General features: G+C 35.7%; 1 protein-coding gene and 1 pseudogene across 1 annotated transcript in view; both read right to left on the bottom strand.

Annotated features, from left to right (window-relative positions):
• Window positions 1-3,988: 3,988 nt before the first annotated feature.
• AP4E1 (adaptor related protein complex 4 epsilon 1 subunit) overlaps window positions 3,989-19,959 on the bottom strand; it is a 71,501-nt gene continuing 55,530 nt past the window's right edge. The window contains exons 17-21 of the mRNA XM_023527718.1: window positions 16,028-16,286; window positions 11,241-11,795; window positions 9,907-10,097; window positions 8,028-8,185; window positions 3,989-7,023 (exon numbers count right to left, since the gene is read on the bottom strand). Coding sequence (XP_023383486.1) covers window positions 6,863-7,023; window positions 8,028-8,185; window positions 9,907-10,097; window positions 11,241-11,795; window positions 16,028-16,286 — 1,324 coding nt within the window. The 3' untranslated portion in view covers window positions 3,989-6,862. The remainder of the gene's footprint in view (window positions 7,024-8,027; window positions 8,186-9,906; window positions 10,098-11,240; window positions 11,796-16,027; window positions 16,287-19,959) is intronic.
• On the bottom strand, window positions 8,407-8,525 carry LOC111736338 (annotated as a pseudogene).

Genomic DNA, 19,959 nt, shown 5'->3' with positions numbered 1-19,959 from the left:
TAGAATGCTTTAGATCTTAGTGTGCCTTGCATTCATTCCCTGTAAACTGTGCAAAACCCTGTCCACTTTCAGATGCTAATCTCAAATTGACCAACTGTGCTTTCCAGAGACCTGTTGGCTCTTTTGGAGTTGTCCTGTTCTCAGATGTTTTAGATGACTGTTGCTTCCCTTTGCTTCCTTCTGCAGAGATGTAAATAACATGCACATATTTTGACTGCTGTGACCTGTCTCCACATGCTGTATTTTGGGGTTCACATGGTTACCCTGTCACTTAGTTTTGTTGCAAAAATTGTATGTGGGCTTTTGGTTTTGCTATCTAGTTTCTATGACCATTTTTATGTGGACATTCAGGGAAATTCAAACACTAAGCTGCTAATCCCATGATCTCCCCAGGACCAGCAACTTTTTATATACTCACATGAGAATCCCGCCCCCACCCCCGCCGCCATATCTTTCCAAATAATGCCTTTACTTACCTCCCAAACACTCAATAGCTAACTACTTTTAATCGATCTCAATTGCAGGAAGGAGTATGGGGGAAAACACAATCACAAACAATCCCACTGAAGAATAGTGGGGTGAGACAGCATCTAAAACAGTAGTTCTCAAACTTGGCTGTGCATTGTAATTACCTGTGGAGTTTAAATTTATTGAAGCCTGGGTCCAACCCCAGAGATTCTGATTTATTTGTCTGGGATTTTATAAAGGTCCCCAGTCAAATGAAGAGCATGGTGATAACACTAATATATAATAGTAATATATAATATATACTTAAAATTTGCTAAGAACTAAAACGTTCTTACAATACAGAAAAAGTAACTATAAGGTGACGGATGTGTTAATTAACTTGAGTGTGGTTAACTATTTCACAAAGTATATGTATATTAAATCATCATGTTATACATCTTTAAAAAATAACATTGTACAACTTGAATATAAACCATTTTTATTAATTGATGCTTTTTTCCCACACCACCAAGAAATTCTCTAGTTCTCAGCAGACATACACAAGGTGTCCTACAAATAAACTCAATTCTGATACTATCTACCCAGAGAGAGCATCAAATCTTACAAGTTAAAGGCTCAGTTGCACAAGACTACTCCCACTTCGGATGTCAATCATAAGTTGTCACCTGTGCTTCTGACCAACTGGCTATAAATTAGAGGGTCCCATGACCCCCTTCTCAGATTCAATGAATTTGCTACAGTGGCTCACAGAATTCAAACAAACATTCACTTAACATTTACCAGTTTATTATAAAGGATATTATAAAGCAGCAGTCCTCAGGCTTTTTGGCACCAAAGACTGGTGTTCCTATGAGAATCTAATGCTTGATGATCTGGGGTGGAGCTGAGGTGGTGATGCTAGCACTGGGGAGTAGCTGCAAATACATTACCCACTGCTCACCTTCTGCTGTGAGGCTTGGTTTCTAACCGGCCACAGACCAGTACCAGGCACTGGGGATGCCTGTTATAAAGGATACAGATAAACAGCCAGATGAAAAAGTACACAGGGTGAAGAACAGAAGGGTCCCGAGTACAGGAACTTCTGTTCCCATGGAACTGAGGTGTATCACCCTCCCAGGATGTGGATGCCTTCACCAACATGGAAGCTCATCCTATCCCATTGTTCAAGAGTTTTTATCGAGCTTAACACCTCCAGCCCCTAAATGATCCCTTTCCCTGAGGTCAGTGGGTGGGGATGAAATTCCGACTCTTTAATCATTTGGTCTTTCTTGTGACCAACCCCATTCTGAGGCTAGGTAGGGGCCTCACTCTGTCACCTCATTAGCATAAATGCAAGTGTGCTCGAAGAGTCTCCTTATGAAAAACAAAAGATATTCCTATCACTTCTATAGATACAGATTTGTCCAATATTTGGGTTCGAATCATTTTATCTTTTCCATAGCTTACAATTATTCTATTTAACCCCACAACCATTAATAATTAAAATGAAGAAATAAATTCCTATACCTTGACATCTATCATCAACTGGGACCAACTTGTTCCAATCACTTGCTTTGCTCTTACCTTCATTAAATATTGTGGTAGCAATTCACACCAAATGCCTCTCTGAGAATATATATGCCTTGCCTCTGTTCCTACTTGTCACATAATATAAGTGGTGAAGGAGATGTACAATTAAACAGATTTCTCATTACTTTTCTCTCACTGAAATACAAATAATCTCTGGGCTTTAGTCTCTATCCAGCTGGCACATGTCTTGCCAGACCCCATTAGGGAAAAACTTCCTGAGGTCAGCCATTTAGTGACACTGGCAATTTAATGTTTGGGGGAAGGAAAAGTACTCATCCACTTAGGAAAATAGTTTAAAATAACTAAAGGAAATTGATTCCTTCCCTTGGAACAAAGCCCACAAGGCCCATAATCAAGCTGCAACCACTTAAAAAGACCCACTATTTTTTCAGCATTACAGGTGCTCCAAGAAATTCATGGTGCTTGACATCATCTATACTTTCCCCACACCCAGGCCCATCTTCTCTGTATCCAGGCCACAATCTTTAAGTCTTCAAGATCCTCTGGGATCCAGGCACCTACCATAAAGTTTCCTGTGTGATGCAAATGAAACACATTTCCTTTCAAGTAACTCCTTTTCCTGCTGCTTTATCCCAGAGAGCCTGTTCTTTCCCAACTTTCCTGATGCTATTGATCTTATTAATGTTAACATAGTCCCCTCTCCCATTATCATAGTGCTTACTTTTCTAAAGAAATAGGTGATGCTAATTTGGCTGGTAAATATACCTTACATTATTAGCTCCCTATCTTTAGCTCTACTGATGAAATGTCTATTGCTTTTTGTCCTAGCACAAGTTCTTCTAGATCGGTAAAACTTTATGGACATCTGTCATAATTTAGAAAAGTCCCCTTCGCCAAGTTGTAACTTCTATCCATGATCACACTGCATTTGCAGAGATATCTCTTAAATGGCATGACGAATTCTTACAGGACTTTGTGTTCAGGCTGGTAATGATCTCATCAAGCAATCATGTTTCCTCTTTCGCATCAAGTACAAATCGGCACAAGCTATTTTCATTGGAACCCTTTTCCACTGTCTTATATCTAAGAACCAGATCAGATCACATCACTTTATTTCTGGGAGAGCCACAGTATTACTAATATCAATCCCTGGATATTATTTGGTTTCAGATTACTTACTTTGAGAGGACAAGACTCTTCAGTCATTAGTTCAATAAACCAAATGCCTATTACTGAGTGCCTATTACATACCAGGCAAAGGGACATAAAAATATACAGATGGTTCCTCACCATAAAAAAACTCATAGTCTCTCATTAAGCACACACATAAACAAGTAACTGTCATAGTCATTAACACTGGTCCATTTGGTGGCAGGCCATCCCTCCTTTTAAAATAAAGCTTCACTCTTTTCAATTACTACAGTGAGTATAATGCATTTAAACCTCCTTTACCTTCAGTGCCAAAGATGGGGCTTCGAGTCTCAGAACTTTTTCCCTGCTAACATCATAGTCAACAAGAGGCATTAAATCAGTGAGATTTAAAAGCCATTTCTGATCTAGCTTTGTATTTTAGGATACACAAACACAGAGATGGCTAGGAGATTCAGATTCCTTGGTCACTAAGTCTCCATCTGACTTATCGTGTTTCTTGTATCTCAAGGCAACTATAAGGAGAGGGCATTATAGAAAGAGAACACTCTGGAATGCTCTGGTCAGACTAGGATGAAAGCAGGGGATATGGACAGGCACCTGAGGATCAATCCATGCTCTAACCTGTCTGAAGCCCGCAAAGTTCTCTCTGAACATAATACAAAAACAGCAGTATCTTTACTTTTAATAACCAATCAGACCAGATTCATATGGGCTATAATAAGTAAATTACTCTTTTCATCCATTCCAATTGCTTTTGCTCCTTTTAGCTAATGCTTATCAAATTACTGAATAGTACAACTTATTATTCAGCTATTCAGATAAAAAATATAGACCAAAGAACAGTATAGATCACTTTGTATTTATTACATGTTTAACTGAATTTTTTAAAATTACAGAATTCAACTCCAAAATGGTAATTAATGCCTGTTAAGTTGTTGATCACTTGCATTTTTCCCTCCAAAAATACCGTAAAGACATGTGAATAGGTACAGTGCACTTTAAAGGCTCACAATCATGAGACAAAGATCACATTTATCCATAAAAATTAAGAAAAATAGCTCAATATTTTAAAATATTATCAACATAAAATAAAGAAAAAATAAAATACTGCATTTTTACCACAACTGTTTTGGTAGATAATAGAATTTTGTTTAAAATAATGCTCCTCTGCAGAGCATATGCTGTGGTTGTCATGCTTGGCACATAAGCAATTAGAAACTGCTCAGCTTCCATCTGAGTTTTTTTAGAAGGACCCTTACTCAGGGCTACTTTCCTCTGAGTCTGATCTAGCTGCTCTGATGGGAGTCTGATCTTTCTTCCCTCACTTGCTCTTTAGGCTGTCCTGTCTTCCCTTTACTCTCCCAGATTCACACTTTCTGTCTCCTGCATTCTCAGCAAAGATGCCTGGCACAGAATTCACACAGCGGAGTAACCCCACCCTCATAGCTTTTATTCTATATGTTGCCCCTTCACTTCACTAAATTATGACTATAAGGTAAGGAGATGATCTACAAATAGTAATCATTCTTCCTATTTTATAGTCATGTCTCACACAATACAAAAAAAGTTGGTGATGTTTGATTTGGAACTTAACTACTGCTGTTTTTAAAACCATAAAAATATAAAAATTGTAAACATTCTACTAAACATTTCAGTAGAAACCTGTTACTCTATTTTTTATTTAGTGGGTTCAGAAAAAACAAAAGTGTTGCCATGTTCCCTTTGGCAGACCCAAAAATCATGCTCCCAGCCCTAACCTACCAATACACATCTCCCACCATTAGACATATCTATAGGTCAAGCATGTCTCTCATGACAGATGCTACTATCACTAATGAACATCCCTATAACAAAGCAGTAGGCTCTTATAATCTCTCTCAGATAGCTGTCCATCTGCTTGCTGGGTACCTTACCCACTGCTCCACACTCAACCCAGCCTCAGTAACCATGTAAACGCATGGAAGTAAGGACACGAAATATTGGGAGCACCTCCTTTGCTACACACTGCATTCCTCTGGCAAAGTGAGAGGGCGCTTCCCATCTCTTTGTCGGAGTAACAGCAGAATCAGGTGGGGGTGCTGCTGAAAGAGGTAGGATTAAAAAGGAAGCTGATGAGTTTAGCCACCAGCATCCACAACACCCACAGAGACAGCACATTCCCTTCACTGTGACACTGCTGGGAGCTTGAGGATGACTCTCATCTTCTATTTAAAAAGAGAAACCTACACAGGAAGTTCTAGTCACTTTTCATTGCTCTTATAGCAAGATTTTACTGTGTTTTTAAAAGCATGAGATGAATAAGGCATTACATTTTTTTAAAAGAGTAACTTAAAAATTAATTTTTAAAAATATTGTTTTTAGGGAGGATTATGCTAAACATAAATGACTAATGAAATCTATTGGCTCTAGGGAATCCCCTTAGCATCTTTCAGATCAGCTATGATTACTGAGATAACCTAAAACCAGAATTCCACACCTAGGTGATAAACACTACCAATTAACCAGAGTATTAATTGCAATGACTTAAAACTACATTACCTGAATAGTCTCCACGGTGAAGTATCAGAAAAAGTGAAATAATAAATAATTCCACAGCACCGTAAGGTTTTATAAAATACAATTTCAGTTTTTAACATTAACATATCATGCTCGCTTTGGCAGCACATATACTAAAAACATTACTGTACAATCTCAAATTCTGGTCCATCATTCATGTTAGGCTGATAATAGTTCTAACAGAGGCCATATAGGCACAACTATAACATGAAAATAATATATTTACTGAAGAACCTGAATGGATATACTAAGTCACCATTTCGGTTGCATCCAGTGAGTTGTAGTGGATTCAAAGGCCAGGAAAAATGGTTTGCCATTTATACCCTAAGCACAAATTTTAACTTGCCAAAAGAACCAAAGTGGTAACTAAGTTATCTGCCATAACTAAAAAGTCCTTTTATATCTGTGTGCTCTTGTGGGTTTTATTTCTATATGATATTTTGTAAATGGCTCTGAGTTTTTAACATAAGAATACAATGATTCACTTTTAATTTTAAAAATAGATGCAAGTGGAAAACAGACAAATTTTGTAGCCAAATTATCTGCAATTATGTATATCAAGTTATTTATAATAGAAACTATCTCATAAATTGGATCTCCCAATGTCTAGCATGCTCATGGATCTCTTGAACTTAGTGTGTGCTGTGCCAACTTAGTTCAACACTGATTAAAGCAGAACATAATGGAAAGTAATGACTTGTCTACCAAAAAGCATATGCTGCATTCCAAAGCCAAATATGAATTAGGTTTGGAATTATTAATTCCATGTCTCTTCTCCATTAATGCAGAGAACTCAGACTTGGCTTTACTACAAATCAGCTAGCACTAGAGTAAATCGGCTATAAAATTACTTATAACAAAATAAATATTTTCAGTCCCTCTGCACTAAGTGATATATAAATCATGAGCAGTTTATAACATTAGCTTAGGTCACTCCATGGGACCCAAACATACTGTACAATCCTGAGTAAGTAGTTAGGGATACAGTTTCTTGGGGATCTTTCTTGATCAGGAATCATAAAGAAAACACATAAAACCAAAACTTGTAATAATCCCCATTTTCATTATAAGTACCATGAGTTCTTTTTACTTTGGTAAATAGGTTATCTATGTAAACCATTTATTTTGATGGAGTAAAATATAAACAGAGCTTCCGCTAGGATCCCTCCATCACCTTTTGACACTGATACAATAAATAGTCAGGAAGAGTAGGACAGGAGGATCTGAACCATAGGGCTAATACATCACCATGAACTCGGAAATGCAGTAAGCAAGGGATGGATGGGAGCAGCTGACAGGCCAACAGCCCTTCTTTGCCTACAACAAAACAAAATTTAAAATTTCTTTAATTCAAAACAACTTCAATAGACATTTCTCCATAGAAGATATACATATGGCCAATAAGCTCATGAAAAGATATTCGACATCACTGATCATTAAGGAAATGCAAATCAAATCAAATGAAATACTACTTTATGCCCATTAGGATGGCAATTATCAAAATAAATAACAAGTGATGGTAAGGATATGGAGAAACTGGAACCCTTGTGCACTGCTGGTGGGGATGTAAATGGTACAGTTGCTGTGGAAAACAGGAGAGTTTCTCCAAAAATTAAATATAGAATTATCCAGCAATTCTACTCTGGGCATATAACCAAAAGAACTGAAAATAGGGACTCAAACATAGATTATGTGTACATCCATATTCACAGCAGCATTATTCAGAATAGCCAAAAAGTAGAAGCACCCAAGTGTCCATCGACAGATGAATGAACAAATGTGGTATACTGACACAATGGAACAGTATTCAAGCTTAAAAAGGAAAGAAATTTTGACATGTGCTACAACATGGTTGAATCTTGAAGACGTTGATGCTAAGTGAAATACGCTAGTAACAAAAGGACAAATATTGTATGATTCTACTTATATGAGTCACCTAGAGTAGTCAAATTCATAGAGAAGGAAAACTGAATGATGGTTGCCAGGGGCTGGAGTGGAAGGGAGAATGGGCAGTTAGTGTATAATGTGTATAGGTTTTGTTAGGGAAGCAGAAAAAGTTCCGAAGATGATGGTGGTGACAGTTGCACAACATGAATGTACTTAATGCCATTAAGCTGTATACTTAAAAATGGTTGAAAAATGGTAAATTTCATTATGTATATTTTATCACAAAAAAAATTCTTTAATAGTCACTCATCTGAAAAATACTCATAACAGGAAATATGACTCTAAGAAATCTGACACTTAACAAGAGCTGATTTGTATTCTGACTGTGAGAAAGCCCTTATAAACACAGGTTTGCTTTTCATAACTCTACGAACCTATGATGTCAACAACATGAAGTCTCAGTTTCTGTTGCAGGGTCTTTAGGGCAGAAGGCAGAGCAGCTTGAGAGTCTGATATTTTTACATTTTGCTTCACATCATTTGCAAAGGATAACCAGAGTTGGCCGAAGTCTTCAGTTGAGATTTTTAATGGCCTGAAAATAATTTTAAAAATTAGACTGATGTCCAAAAAAAAAAGAAATGATTCTCAACAAATAAACATACATTTCAAATGACTCATAGGACTCAAACAATCATTGTAAATCTGAGACCCACAAAACTTGTTTTGTTTTGTTTTTTGGCGAGGCAACCCTTGGTTGACTTCACAGATTGCAAGGACTTTGGCAACTTACAATTCCTTATTTTTTATTTTTTACACCTACAGCACGTGGTCTTCCTAGGTGGTCTCCCATCCAAGTACTAACCAGGCCTGACCCTGCTTAGCTTCCGAGATCAGACAGGATCGGGCTTGTTTAGGGTGGCATGGCCGTAGACAAAACTTATGTTTTTGAACCAAATATAATTAAGATGCTAACCATCATCTTCCTACCTGCTGAAAATAATGAAAGCAAGAGATGTTACTAAAGTGCAAATAAATCACCCAGTTCTCTCTTTTTCTGAGTATTAGTAATTTCAGTAAAATTTTACCAACTAATTTCATGAATCATTCAAATATAAAACTTTTCTTTCGTGTTAATTTTGGATTTGGGGATAATGAGATACTCTATTAAAGTCATATACAAGAGTATGAATACAAAGACCCTTAAATACAAAGGACCTTAAATAAAATAGACCAAAAGAGGATTTCAGCAAATATATATTTTTAAATGGTTCATGAGACTGAAGATTAAATAGTTAACACTGGGTATCTCAGGGTGAGATTACAGGGAACTTTCATATTTGACTTAATTCTTCTATAGGATTTGAATTTCTATAATAAGTATGTATTGACTTTATAATTAAGAAAAATGTTTTTAAAGATACAGAGGATTTTATTAATACACAAAGAACTGTTCATGTTATATATAGTGCTTCTTAAGTATATATAAGATACACCTTCATAGTCAAAGAATAAGTTTTTCGAAGGCTGGATTCTATCTTATATAGCGATATGGGCATAAATACTCTGACAGATTGATAAACATATTCTTACTAAAAGACTTTAAACAGTGGGCAAAAATTATAATAGTGTAACACAAGTGGATGTGTGGAAATTAAAACAATTTTAAAGATAATCACTGGTATTCTGCATTCTTAGTTCAGGCAACTTTCATGTTTAAAAATGTCTGAATATAGTACAATATATTCACAACACTAAATGAGAGAAGAGTTAAGAGATCATTTTCAATTATTTTGGTAACAATGCACAGTGCCTAGTATAATGCTACTTACTGCATGACTAATAAAATTTTAATAAATTTGTTGAATAATTCTCTTGCAGATCTCTAAAGCTCACTGAACAGATTTTACAAAAGAATTAACCAAATAAATAAAACACAAATCAGAGAAACTTTAAGTTTTTTTTAAAGTTATGCAGAATCTTTAGTTATTTCAGTTTAAACATTAATATTAGTTTCTCTCAGAAGTTTTCCAAGATCACTAACCAACCCCAACCTAAATCAGGTCCCATAACTATAATCAGTCATTGTACTACATACTTTCTCTTCATAGCACAATTCACAATTATATATGCATTTATATGACTGTTCAATGTCTCCTCCCTAGACTGGACACTTCCTAAAGGTAGGGACTGTGTCTAGTTTTGAATTGCTGTAAACCCTAGAACCTAGCACAGTGCTTCTGTCCAGAAAAGAGGACTAATAAATATTTGCTGAATAAATGAATAACCTAAATTAACATTCCAGAAAACATTTACCTAATGAAATCTAATAGTGATAAGTTTACTGAAAATTCAAGCTGAACAGCATGAGTGTCCATCATTTGATAATTTATAAAACCAGAAAGATTCCCTTCTGTAAACGGTTTTTCTATCTGCACACTATATTGAAAGATTTTGGTGTTCTCTGTTTCTATTACAGGCAAGCAGCATCCAGGTTGCTCGGTGATCTGTAAATAAAAGTAATAAAAGTATTAAAAGAAGGAATCAACATAGACTATCATATGAATATCAATTTTCTACTTAATTTAAGTGGTATAAAAATATACTATTGTGAGATGTTAATAACAAACCACAATCTGAAGATGACTGATAATTTCACTTGAGAGAAATTCACTATCAAAGATAATTAAGAAACAGGTCAAAATTATGTAACAAATGTCATTACAATGAAAATCTCTATGTAATTTAAGAACAAAAAATATTATTAAACTCTAGTATTGTGGCTCTCAATCCTGGCTAGCACCAGAATTTTAAAGCTAAGAGAGTTAAAAAAAAATGTATATGGGTGTGTGTATACATACATACATATACACACACACATATTTATATATATATATACACACACAGGTTATCTTTCCTTCTCATTCTCCACCCTTACTCAAGCTCTGGTGGTAAAGCTCAGGCAACTGGACTGGGTTTTGTTTTGTTTTGTTTTTTTAAGTTCCACAGGTGATTCTAGTGCACATCTAGAGTCAGGAACTTCTGCCCTGATCAGGCCCAGGTAATATCCCATTCAACACATTCTAGCTCATAGAAGAAATTGGGTCAGTTTTATGGAATATGGATCACTGATCAAATCTCACTATAACTCCACCAAGGATATACATACAATATGCAATGAGCATATTTCCAGGAATTATAATAGCAGTCTCCTTGAGCTAGGGAAGAAACAGAATTGGTGCCTGAGCAAAGGCACACACTATTAATATCTTCACTTTAAACGTGAAGAAACCAAGGCACAAAGCAGTTATATAATTGGACCACATAACACAGCTAATAAGTAGTAGAAGCAAGATTCAAAGACAAGCACTCTGAGTCAAGAGCCTATATTCTTTACTACTGTGTTCTATCAAACCTCACTTTATATTTATGGCCCTCTCCAATACAATCTTTATTATGTTTCCTTGTCTCTTTTAAATAATTCATCCCTACTCAAAATAGTAAAAAATCTGTCACATCTTTTACTTTTTTGCTAAAGAGGAAAAAAGAATGTGGAAGAAATGTATAAACCATCAGAAGAGCCAACAGCAGAAACAATAAGTAAGCATTGTGCATTTAAGGCAGAAATAATAAACCATTCATTGTCTTACCTTGAAATTTTCTGCAGGAGCAATTTCTAAGTTAGCACTTTTCAATTCTGAACTACCCTTATTAGAAACTGACCAGACCATCAATAAACAATCATCTTTCCAAATTTTGTAAGAAGACACTGACATGTTTTCATCATTACAGACATCTATAAGATCTGAATGCATGTGTTCAGCAGTTTCTTCCAACAAAGAGGAATCTAAAGAGATTTCATTGCCAACTGAGGCTGCAGTGAATTGAGGAGGGTGAAAAACTTCCATGTTGTTATCCGCAAACAATGAAGGTTTAGATAGCCTGCAATTTGAAAGTTTCTCAACCAAGGGCAGTTCAGTGAGTGATTCAGAATCCAAAAGTTCTGAACTGAGAGTAAATTTATTTAATTCTTTGTCTCCTCTATCCTGCAAATTATCCAAATAATAATCTTCATAAGTCACACTTGACAAAGAACTAAAGGAAGGACAGGTCGTATTATAAGCACTGGTTGTTTCTTCAGTTTTGGTTTCCTTGACTTTTGATTTTCTTTTGAACTTGTGAGAGACGTTATCTGCTTTTCCCAGCTGCAAAAATGAAACATCATAATAATATAAAAAGAAACCATTCTTCTAGTCATGAATTTCAAACATTTTTCTATAATTTCAAATGAGCAATTTTACTAACTTGCTAAAGTTCTATCTATAAAGCAGAGATTAAAAAAAGAATCAGAGATGAACAAAATGTTAAGCTCTGAAATTCTGACAGCTACATTACTTTGAACTATTAGCTAAAGCTTATTTCTCATTAAAAACACATAAAATCAGAAAAAGAAATAAGGTTAAAAGGTAAATTGTGAACAATTCTAAAAACTTGTTAGATTTCAGAATACTAGAGTACAGAATTGTGCAAATTAAAAACAGTGAAAAACACAGCCATTTTTTGAGTTTCTAGAGTTGTCTTGCAGAAGCTAAGGTACCCTCAAATACAGGAATGGCTCAACTGATTCAGTAATCTATAATAATTATAATTTGAGTCAATAAATGGACAAAAAACTGATTTTACTTCAAGAATCACTAGTAGTAGTAGCTAACTGGAGCACACAGCAAGAAAGAATCCCATAAGTGACCAGTGATGTTTGCTACAAACTCGAGACGGGAACAGCCAATTTGTTATCCTTGAGCTAACCTCCTGAGGAATGGTCTGACTTTTTGCTTCACAAAGTTCTACTTAGAATCAGTGTAGCAGTCTGGCACTATTCTAAGTCTAAGTCTATGCCTCCATCCTCCTGGGAGTTGTAACACTATGTGGCCACTCTTCACATGATTCTAGGTAACCAGAACTTTCGTTTCCTTTTCATATCCTCCTATTCTCTCAAGTCCCAACATCTCTTCTAACTCAGAGCATAGTTTGTCTCCTACATTTCAATTCGGAAGTCATCAAACAAGAATTAACATTGTATTAACACAAAAACAAGAGGGAGGAGTGGGTGAAGGACTTCCACTACGATAGCCATGGGACTTGAACTGGACATACAGTAGTCCCCCCTTATCTGTGGTTTTGCTTTCCATGGTTTCCATTACCCACAGTTTCGGTTACTCGCAGTCAACTACCGTCCAAAAATTTTAAAAAGAAAATTCCAGAAATAAACAATTCATAAGTTTTAAATTACACACTGTTTGGAGTAGTGTGTGTCCATCCCGAGGCATGAATCATCCCTTTGTCCAGCATATCCACGCTGTATATACCCGCCCATTAGTTGCTTAGTAGCCGTCTAAGTTGTCAGGCTGTCCTGCAGTGCTTGTGTTCAAGTAACCCTTATTTTACTTAACAACAGCCCCAAAGCACAAGAGCAGTAATGCTAGCAATTCGAATATGCTAAAGAGAAGCCATTAAGTACATTCTTTAGGTGAAAAGGTGAAAGTTCTTGACTTAATAAGGAAAGACAAAAATTGTATGCTGAGGTTGCTAAGAATGAATCTTTATCCATGAAACTGTGAAGAAGGAAAAAGAAATTCGTGCTAGTTTTGCTGTCACAACTCGAACTGCAAAAGTTTCAGCCACAGTGTATAATAAATGCCTAGTTAAGATGGAAAAAGTATTAAATTGGGAGTGGAAGACATGAAAAGAAAACGTGTTTTGATTTATGGCAATGTGTTACGCCAGAAAGAACTGACCCTAAACAAAGACTTCAGCAATGGATACCCTGAAGCAAGTGACATTAAGCCACTTACTGCAAGTAAAAGATGGTTCCACAAATCCAAGAATAGATGTGGCGTTTTTTCATCTGGCATCATCACAAGAAGAAAGGTGAGTACAGCACAATAAGGTATTTTCAGAGAGAGAGACCATATTCACGTAACTTTTATTATCGTATACTGTTATAATTGTTTTATCTTGTTATTATTGTTAATCTCTTACTGTGCTGAATTTATAAACTAAACTTTATCATAGGTATTTATGTATAGGAAAAAACATAGTATATATAGGGTTCAGTACTATCCACAGTTTCAGGCATCTATTGGGGGTCTTGGAATGTAACCCCCTGTGGATAAGGGGGGACTACTGTACATTAGACTGCCCAATATTATTCCTCAGGTCACTGACACTCTCAGTTTTTTTCTGTTTCTTTGTTTTGCCTTTTCTTTTTCTCTGATTTTCATTTGGATAGTTTATTACTTTGTCTTCGAGTTAACGATCTTTTCTTCAGCACTGTCTAATCTGCAGTTAATCAGAAGCTAAACAAACCAGAAGACACTGGAGTGACATCTTTGTTAAAATATTTAAATAAAAGAAACAGTCAACCTAGAATTCATTACCTAGAGAAAATGTCTTTTCAAAATAAAGGCGAAATAAAAGGCAAAGGGGGAAAAAAGAAAAACAAACCTTGACTCTTGACCCTTACAGTGAACTATGTAAAAAAATCAACTAAAAATGGAACACAGACCTAAAAATAAAAGTTAAGGTGCAATACATCAATATAGCCTTGATCTATGTACAGCCAGTGCCAATCCTATCTGCTCTGCTCTAATGACAGGAAAGTTAGGGTTGAGGAATGAGAGGATACATGCTAATTTTATGTAATCATTTGCTTCCCCTCTTCTCTGCATAATGCCATCTGAGTTACAACACAGTTCCTCACAGAATTCAGGGTCCCATAAAACACTCCTTTTTGCTTTTTAAAACTATTCTAGTGATAGCTGAGGGTGAAAAAAAATATAAGGAGTAACCCGAAAAGGATTTAGCATAACTTAATCAGAAAAACTTACTAATTACATTTCTGATTTCAAGCCCACCACAAAAAATAGTCTGAAAATTAATCTGTCACCCTGACTAATTCTCCTGAGGAAGACTCTAACTGATATCTATGCACTTTGTTGAGAAGGCAGAAATCCTTCTACATCAGCAATAACGCTCACAACTCAGAGTACTACCTAAGCCTGGGTGCACTGTGACCTAGATGATCTCACCTGGTGCACTTTGACCACTGATGACTGCCCTATCAGAGCCAGAACATTCAATAGTACCCTCACCACAGCCTACTGGAACAACTCAAAGACCCAAGATTAGTCACTTTGCTGTTGGACTGCAAATGTTGAGTAAGAAAGCATTAAGATACATTACTTATTAATACTTTTAGGCTGAATTTGTTTTTTGTTTTTTAGGAGGGAATATCAAGTCTGACAGAAATGGGATCTAGAAAAGAGAGAGATATAGGCAAAGAATGTAGCCTAGAGTCTGGCCTAGTGTTGACAGTGATGGAGGGAAAATTCTGCCAAGGGAAAAGGAGGCTGAAAAAACTGGAATGATGTAAAACTGAAGAAAATGTCGCTCTAATCACAATTTTTCACTATTTAGATTCATCAGCCCATAAAATGTAAAATGACATGGAATTCTCGGATGCTCAAAAATAGCACCTGTCCTTCACTCCAATTTTTCATTCTTTTACCATGAGAATAACATATCAGCATAAAAACTTTTGAAAATCATCACAGTTGTAATGACTGAATATAGTTTTCATTTTTATATAATTCTTTTCAGTCTCAAAACACTTTTATCTTCTTAAGTTACAGGCAAGGTATAAATAAAATTTTATATTGTTTTTAATATAAGTATTTTTATTTTTAAAAATTTTTTAGGTGAGGCAACCCTTGGTTAACCTCACAGATTGCAAGGACCTTGTCATCTAACAATCCCTTATTTTTTATTTTTTACGTCTACAGCATCTGGTCTTCCTAGGTGGTCTCCCATCCAAGTACTAACCAGGCCTGACCCTGCTTAGCTTCCAAGATCAGATGGGATTGGGCTTGTTGAAAGTATTTTTATTTTATAATGCAGTATTTATCACTTTTAATGGCTGAGTAATATTCTGAGCTAATATAATTTATGTAACCATTCTCTTGTTAGACACCTTAACTGATTCCTATTTTTCACTATTAAAAATATCACTCTAAGAAGTACTTTTTCCATAGACATATCATCATTGTTGAACTATTATCATAACAGTATTTCCATCAAGCCCCTTTCCCATTGAGAACTGTCCTCCACCCACAGGAGTGAAAATACCCATGGTCCTATCTGTAACTTTATTTGGACCCTGACCCTACCCTAGTTGACTGGACTAAGGAGAATACCTGACTCAAGCTGAGCCAATTAGATTTTCTCTTTCAGGAATATAAAAAGTGTGTCATTAGAAGTTCTGGAGCTGAGAAAGCCATCTCCCACCATGTATATAATGACGACCAAGAGCTTTTACAGAGCCAGTGTTTTTGTACAAAACGGGATATAAATTCTCCAAGGAATAGAACTGACTACTTACCAAATTGATTGTACTTTCTGATCCTAGCCCAACAAATAATGATGATGCCAGCAGCTGCTTTTCTTTCTCCTCTTTAGATTGGGTGAGGACTTGAGATTGATCTTTTTTGGCTGTGGTTTGATCTACATTCTCCAACATTATACTCTCTTGAGAAACAGGCGGAGCTTCAGTTTCATCACCAGTTTTGCTTTCCTTCTTGGGAAGATAGCCCTCTTTCCCCCACAATTTCTTTATACCTTCCAGCTTCAAGCTATTTGTCCTTTGGAGATTGATAATGAAATCAAGTCAATTTAAATAATTGCTGAATAATTACTTTCTTGAGGCATTTTTAAAAAACACATCATTGCCACTGTCTTTTAGAAACAGCTTTCATATAATTTTATATTCTATATGCCAGAAGTAAAACCTAGATCTCTAGATTTTATTTTAGTTACAGCCAACATACCCCCTCCCTCCAGCCAAAAGATTTAACATAACAGAACTCTAGATTTAGTTTAAAACTTCAGATCATTTAATTTTCATTTAATTGTTTAAGTAAGTTGTCCAAAAATAGAACTACTATAAAGCAGTTCCTTTCCTCCACTGACTTTTCAAAAATATCTTTAAGTCTGATGAGTAAGAAAAACACCTTTTAAGTTTAACTATAATCACTCAATGAAAGAATGAACTCTACATAAATTCATTAAATAAAATCCTGTTGAAAGCAAAAAAAGATTGAAATCCACTCCTATATGTAAACTTGCCTTTAATCCAAAAGGTTTTCTTAATATGAACACTAGCTACAGTTTCAACAATTATAATGTACCTTTATAAAAATAAAACGATTTATAAAAGAAAAAAGTAAGATTTCTGGGAAAAGCATGAAGGTTAGGAGGCTTTTAGACCTCGGTTGAAGAAGAATTAAAGTAGTGATCAGAATTTGGGCTCACCTACTATCGTCCTGAAAGTTACAGCTATGAATATGGAGTGACTAATATAATCATAAGTGCAGGCTGAAAAAGTCAAAGATTATCTCTTTGTTTTCATATAAGAACTATGTGTCCTTGGCACTTGGCTCATTTAAGCATCCTTGTCATGGTCCAAAATAGCATTTTTAAAATTTGTACTAAAAAATAAGCAGATCATAAAATGACTCTAAAAGAAAGACTCAGAAATATTTTTCCTGATTACCATTCCCTTATAATTTGTTGGACTAAGCCGGAAACAAAAACAGGCAGCTATACTTCATACTGAGTGAAGAACTAATGTTATTAAGTACTAATTGGCTGAAAGAAAATCTGAATGTTATTAAAAAATGACCTACAGGGAATTAGTCCATTCCTCCTCAAAAAATTTTGCTGCAGGAAGTTCCTTTACATGTCTTCATTTCTCCCTTTCTTTCAGGTACCAAAAGAGTTTTCTAAAAAGTTTTTTAAAAAATAAAAACTGTTCATTATCTATCAATCTCTTAGAAGAAAACTGGTTGTCTTTACATGAGCAGATTCAAAAGTGGTCCTGGGAGCCACTAAAGTGACCCCCAACATCTCTAGGATGCTCAACGGCAGCAACCCAAAGGGATTCATGAATGTTCACAGCAAGATTACAATGTTTCTATAACCCTATTTACCAAAACATATCATTTAAAAAAAAAAAAAAGTAACTCCTCAAGTTTTACTAAAAATGATTCAAATATTAGTTTAACAAAAAAAGACAGGTGTGGTAGACACTGGGGTGTTCCATCCAGACCCCACTTCTATGAAGGACTTGTTGCTCCTTCATTTGGGAGTGCAATCCCCTCGGGGACTGCCTTAGCTGCAGAGGGCAACCTCACTGGAGATCATGCCCCGTCCTAGGGCAGCCCACATCCACTGACTGATGAACAGAATATATAGAGTCTGGCCACCGATTCTGGCCAAACACAGGACAACTCCAAAGGACCATTCTAGCTTCCAAGCTCCCTATGGGGTCAGCAGAGGCTGTCATTGGTACTGTATGGCATCTCAACTTCTTACCTCTGCCCAAACCTGTTTCTTTCCCCCTTCCTTCCACAAGTGTTGATTCCAAGGGCACTCCTTAATATTCTGAATGCTAAATTCTATCACACTGTGAGCTTCTCAGGGAACTCAGCCCACAACATCAGGAATGGAAAAGGGGAGGAAAAATAACCCCAAAAGGAGGCTTGAGCTATTTTAAAGATTTTCTGGCTTATTTCATCTGCAAACATGCCTATTATCAACATGAATTTTCTGTTACTCATTATATATAGACAGTCTAAAAAGTAGGAAAACAAGAGAGCAGCATAAGGCCATTTCATATAGAAAATATGATATTAAACATATTGTAAAAGAATTGTTTTAAACATGAGCCACCTTTGACAGGACAATAAAAATATAATTTGTGGTGTTATATGGTATACCTTTGTATTATTTTTATTCAGACCATTCAAACACAGATGTAAATTCTGGCTCAGCAACCTTCAAAAGATTAGGGATATATTTTAATGCGGCTCTAGGAATTGCCAGTTGAGGTAGGGTGCTGTCTATAATAGGGCTTAAGGTAAGAAAATTCTAAATTGGGCTGGCTACTACTTTATTCTCAGCTTGCCAGAGACTACAAAAGCACTACTGTCTCCTCTCTAAAGCTGATTCACCTTGCCAATTACCACAAAGGTTCCTAATCTGAAATAAGGTATGAGCTATGGTCCTCTTTGGAAAGGAATTTTAAATTCATCCCTCATGTTCCATTTTACGATAACATAGCATATTTGTAATTCCTTAGCAGCTTTGCCAAATGCCATTTCTCTGAGGGTAGTATATGCATATGTATAGAATTACAAGGCCCTGTCAAGTCCCCCAGATCCTAGTTCAATACAAAAAAGCAGATACTGCAGTCTGTTGTGTAGGTCAAAGGGACTAAGTTTCCTCCTTGGATTGAGAGAGTTCCTGTTTCTCCTTTCCTCATCCCTTTGTTCCCTGTTTGAGGCACTTAATTGCTATCACTCCACCATCACATGCCCACAAACTGTATCTGCTCCTCAAGCTTGGAATACAAAAATCAAATTCTGAAAAAGAAAGGGGTGTCAACAGAGAAAGAAAAAAGGCTAAGAAAGAGAATTTTAACTTATGCCATTTCACTGAGCATATCATTCTACATTCCTCATAATCTATATCATTCTTCTGAGAAATATTTATAATCATATCACTGGAAGACTGACAAATACAAAGAGGAACATAAAATAAGGTGACTGATTCCTTAATAAACATGAGAACTCGAAATTCAAAAGTCATCTTTCAAAGTTGTCACCTTTGAGATTTTATCACACTTATTCCAACAATGCTGTCATTACTCAAAACACATAAACTCTTCTAGAAGAAGCTTCTACACAAACAAGAAAGCCATTTTCATTACTTTATGTTTCAACAAGGTATGGGCCAAAGACTGATCCAGATTGATCACTAACTTTATTTCATAAACTCAGGTTTTGGATAATGATGACAATGATGGCAAGGACAACTATTAATAATTTGATTTCATAAACTCAGGTTTTGGATAATGATGACAATGATGGCGAGGATAACTATTAATATCAATCACTTATAATGTATTGGGTTGTGAGGCACTTTACATAAATTTTCTCACTTTATTAATGTAATCATATTTCTAAAAGTAATTTATTTATATCTCCAAAATCAAAATGTACTTAAAAAGGATGAAGATTTGGCTTCACGTAAGACATTAGACACATGTATCACCAATTTTCAAGGTGGCTAGAAAGAAGCTCTGAAAGCATTTTGAGCAAAGTATACAACTTCCTCAAGTGAAGTCAATCACCTTATTTTATGTTTATATTTGCCACTCTTCCAATGAGATGGTTATAAGAAGTAAATTACAAGAAATGTAGAATAATATGCTGAATATTCACCTGGGTATCTAAGTTCTAATACACTTCTTTT

This window comes from Pteropus vampyrus, unplaced genomic scaffold (genome assembly GCF_000151845.1).
Source record: "Pteropus vampyrus isolate Shadow unplaced genomic scaffold, Pvam_2.0 Scaffold19, whole genome shotgun sequence".
Classification (NCBI taxonomy): Eukaryota; Metazoa; Chordata; class Mammalia; order Chiroptera; family Pteropodidae; genus Pteropus; species Pteropus vampyrus.
The sequence above is the reverse complement of the archived record's forward strand: the minus strand, read 5'-3'. Positions and strand labels throughout refer to the sequence as shown.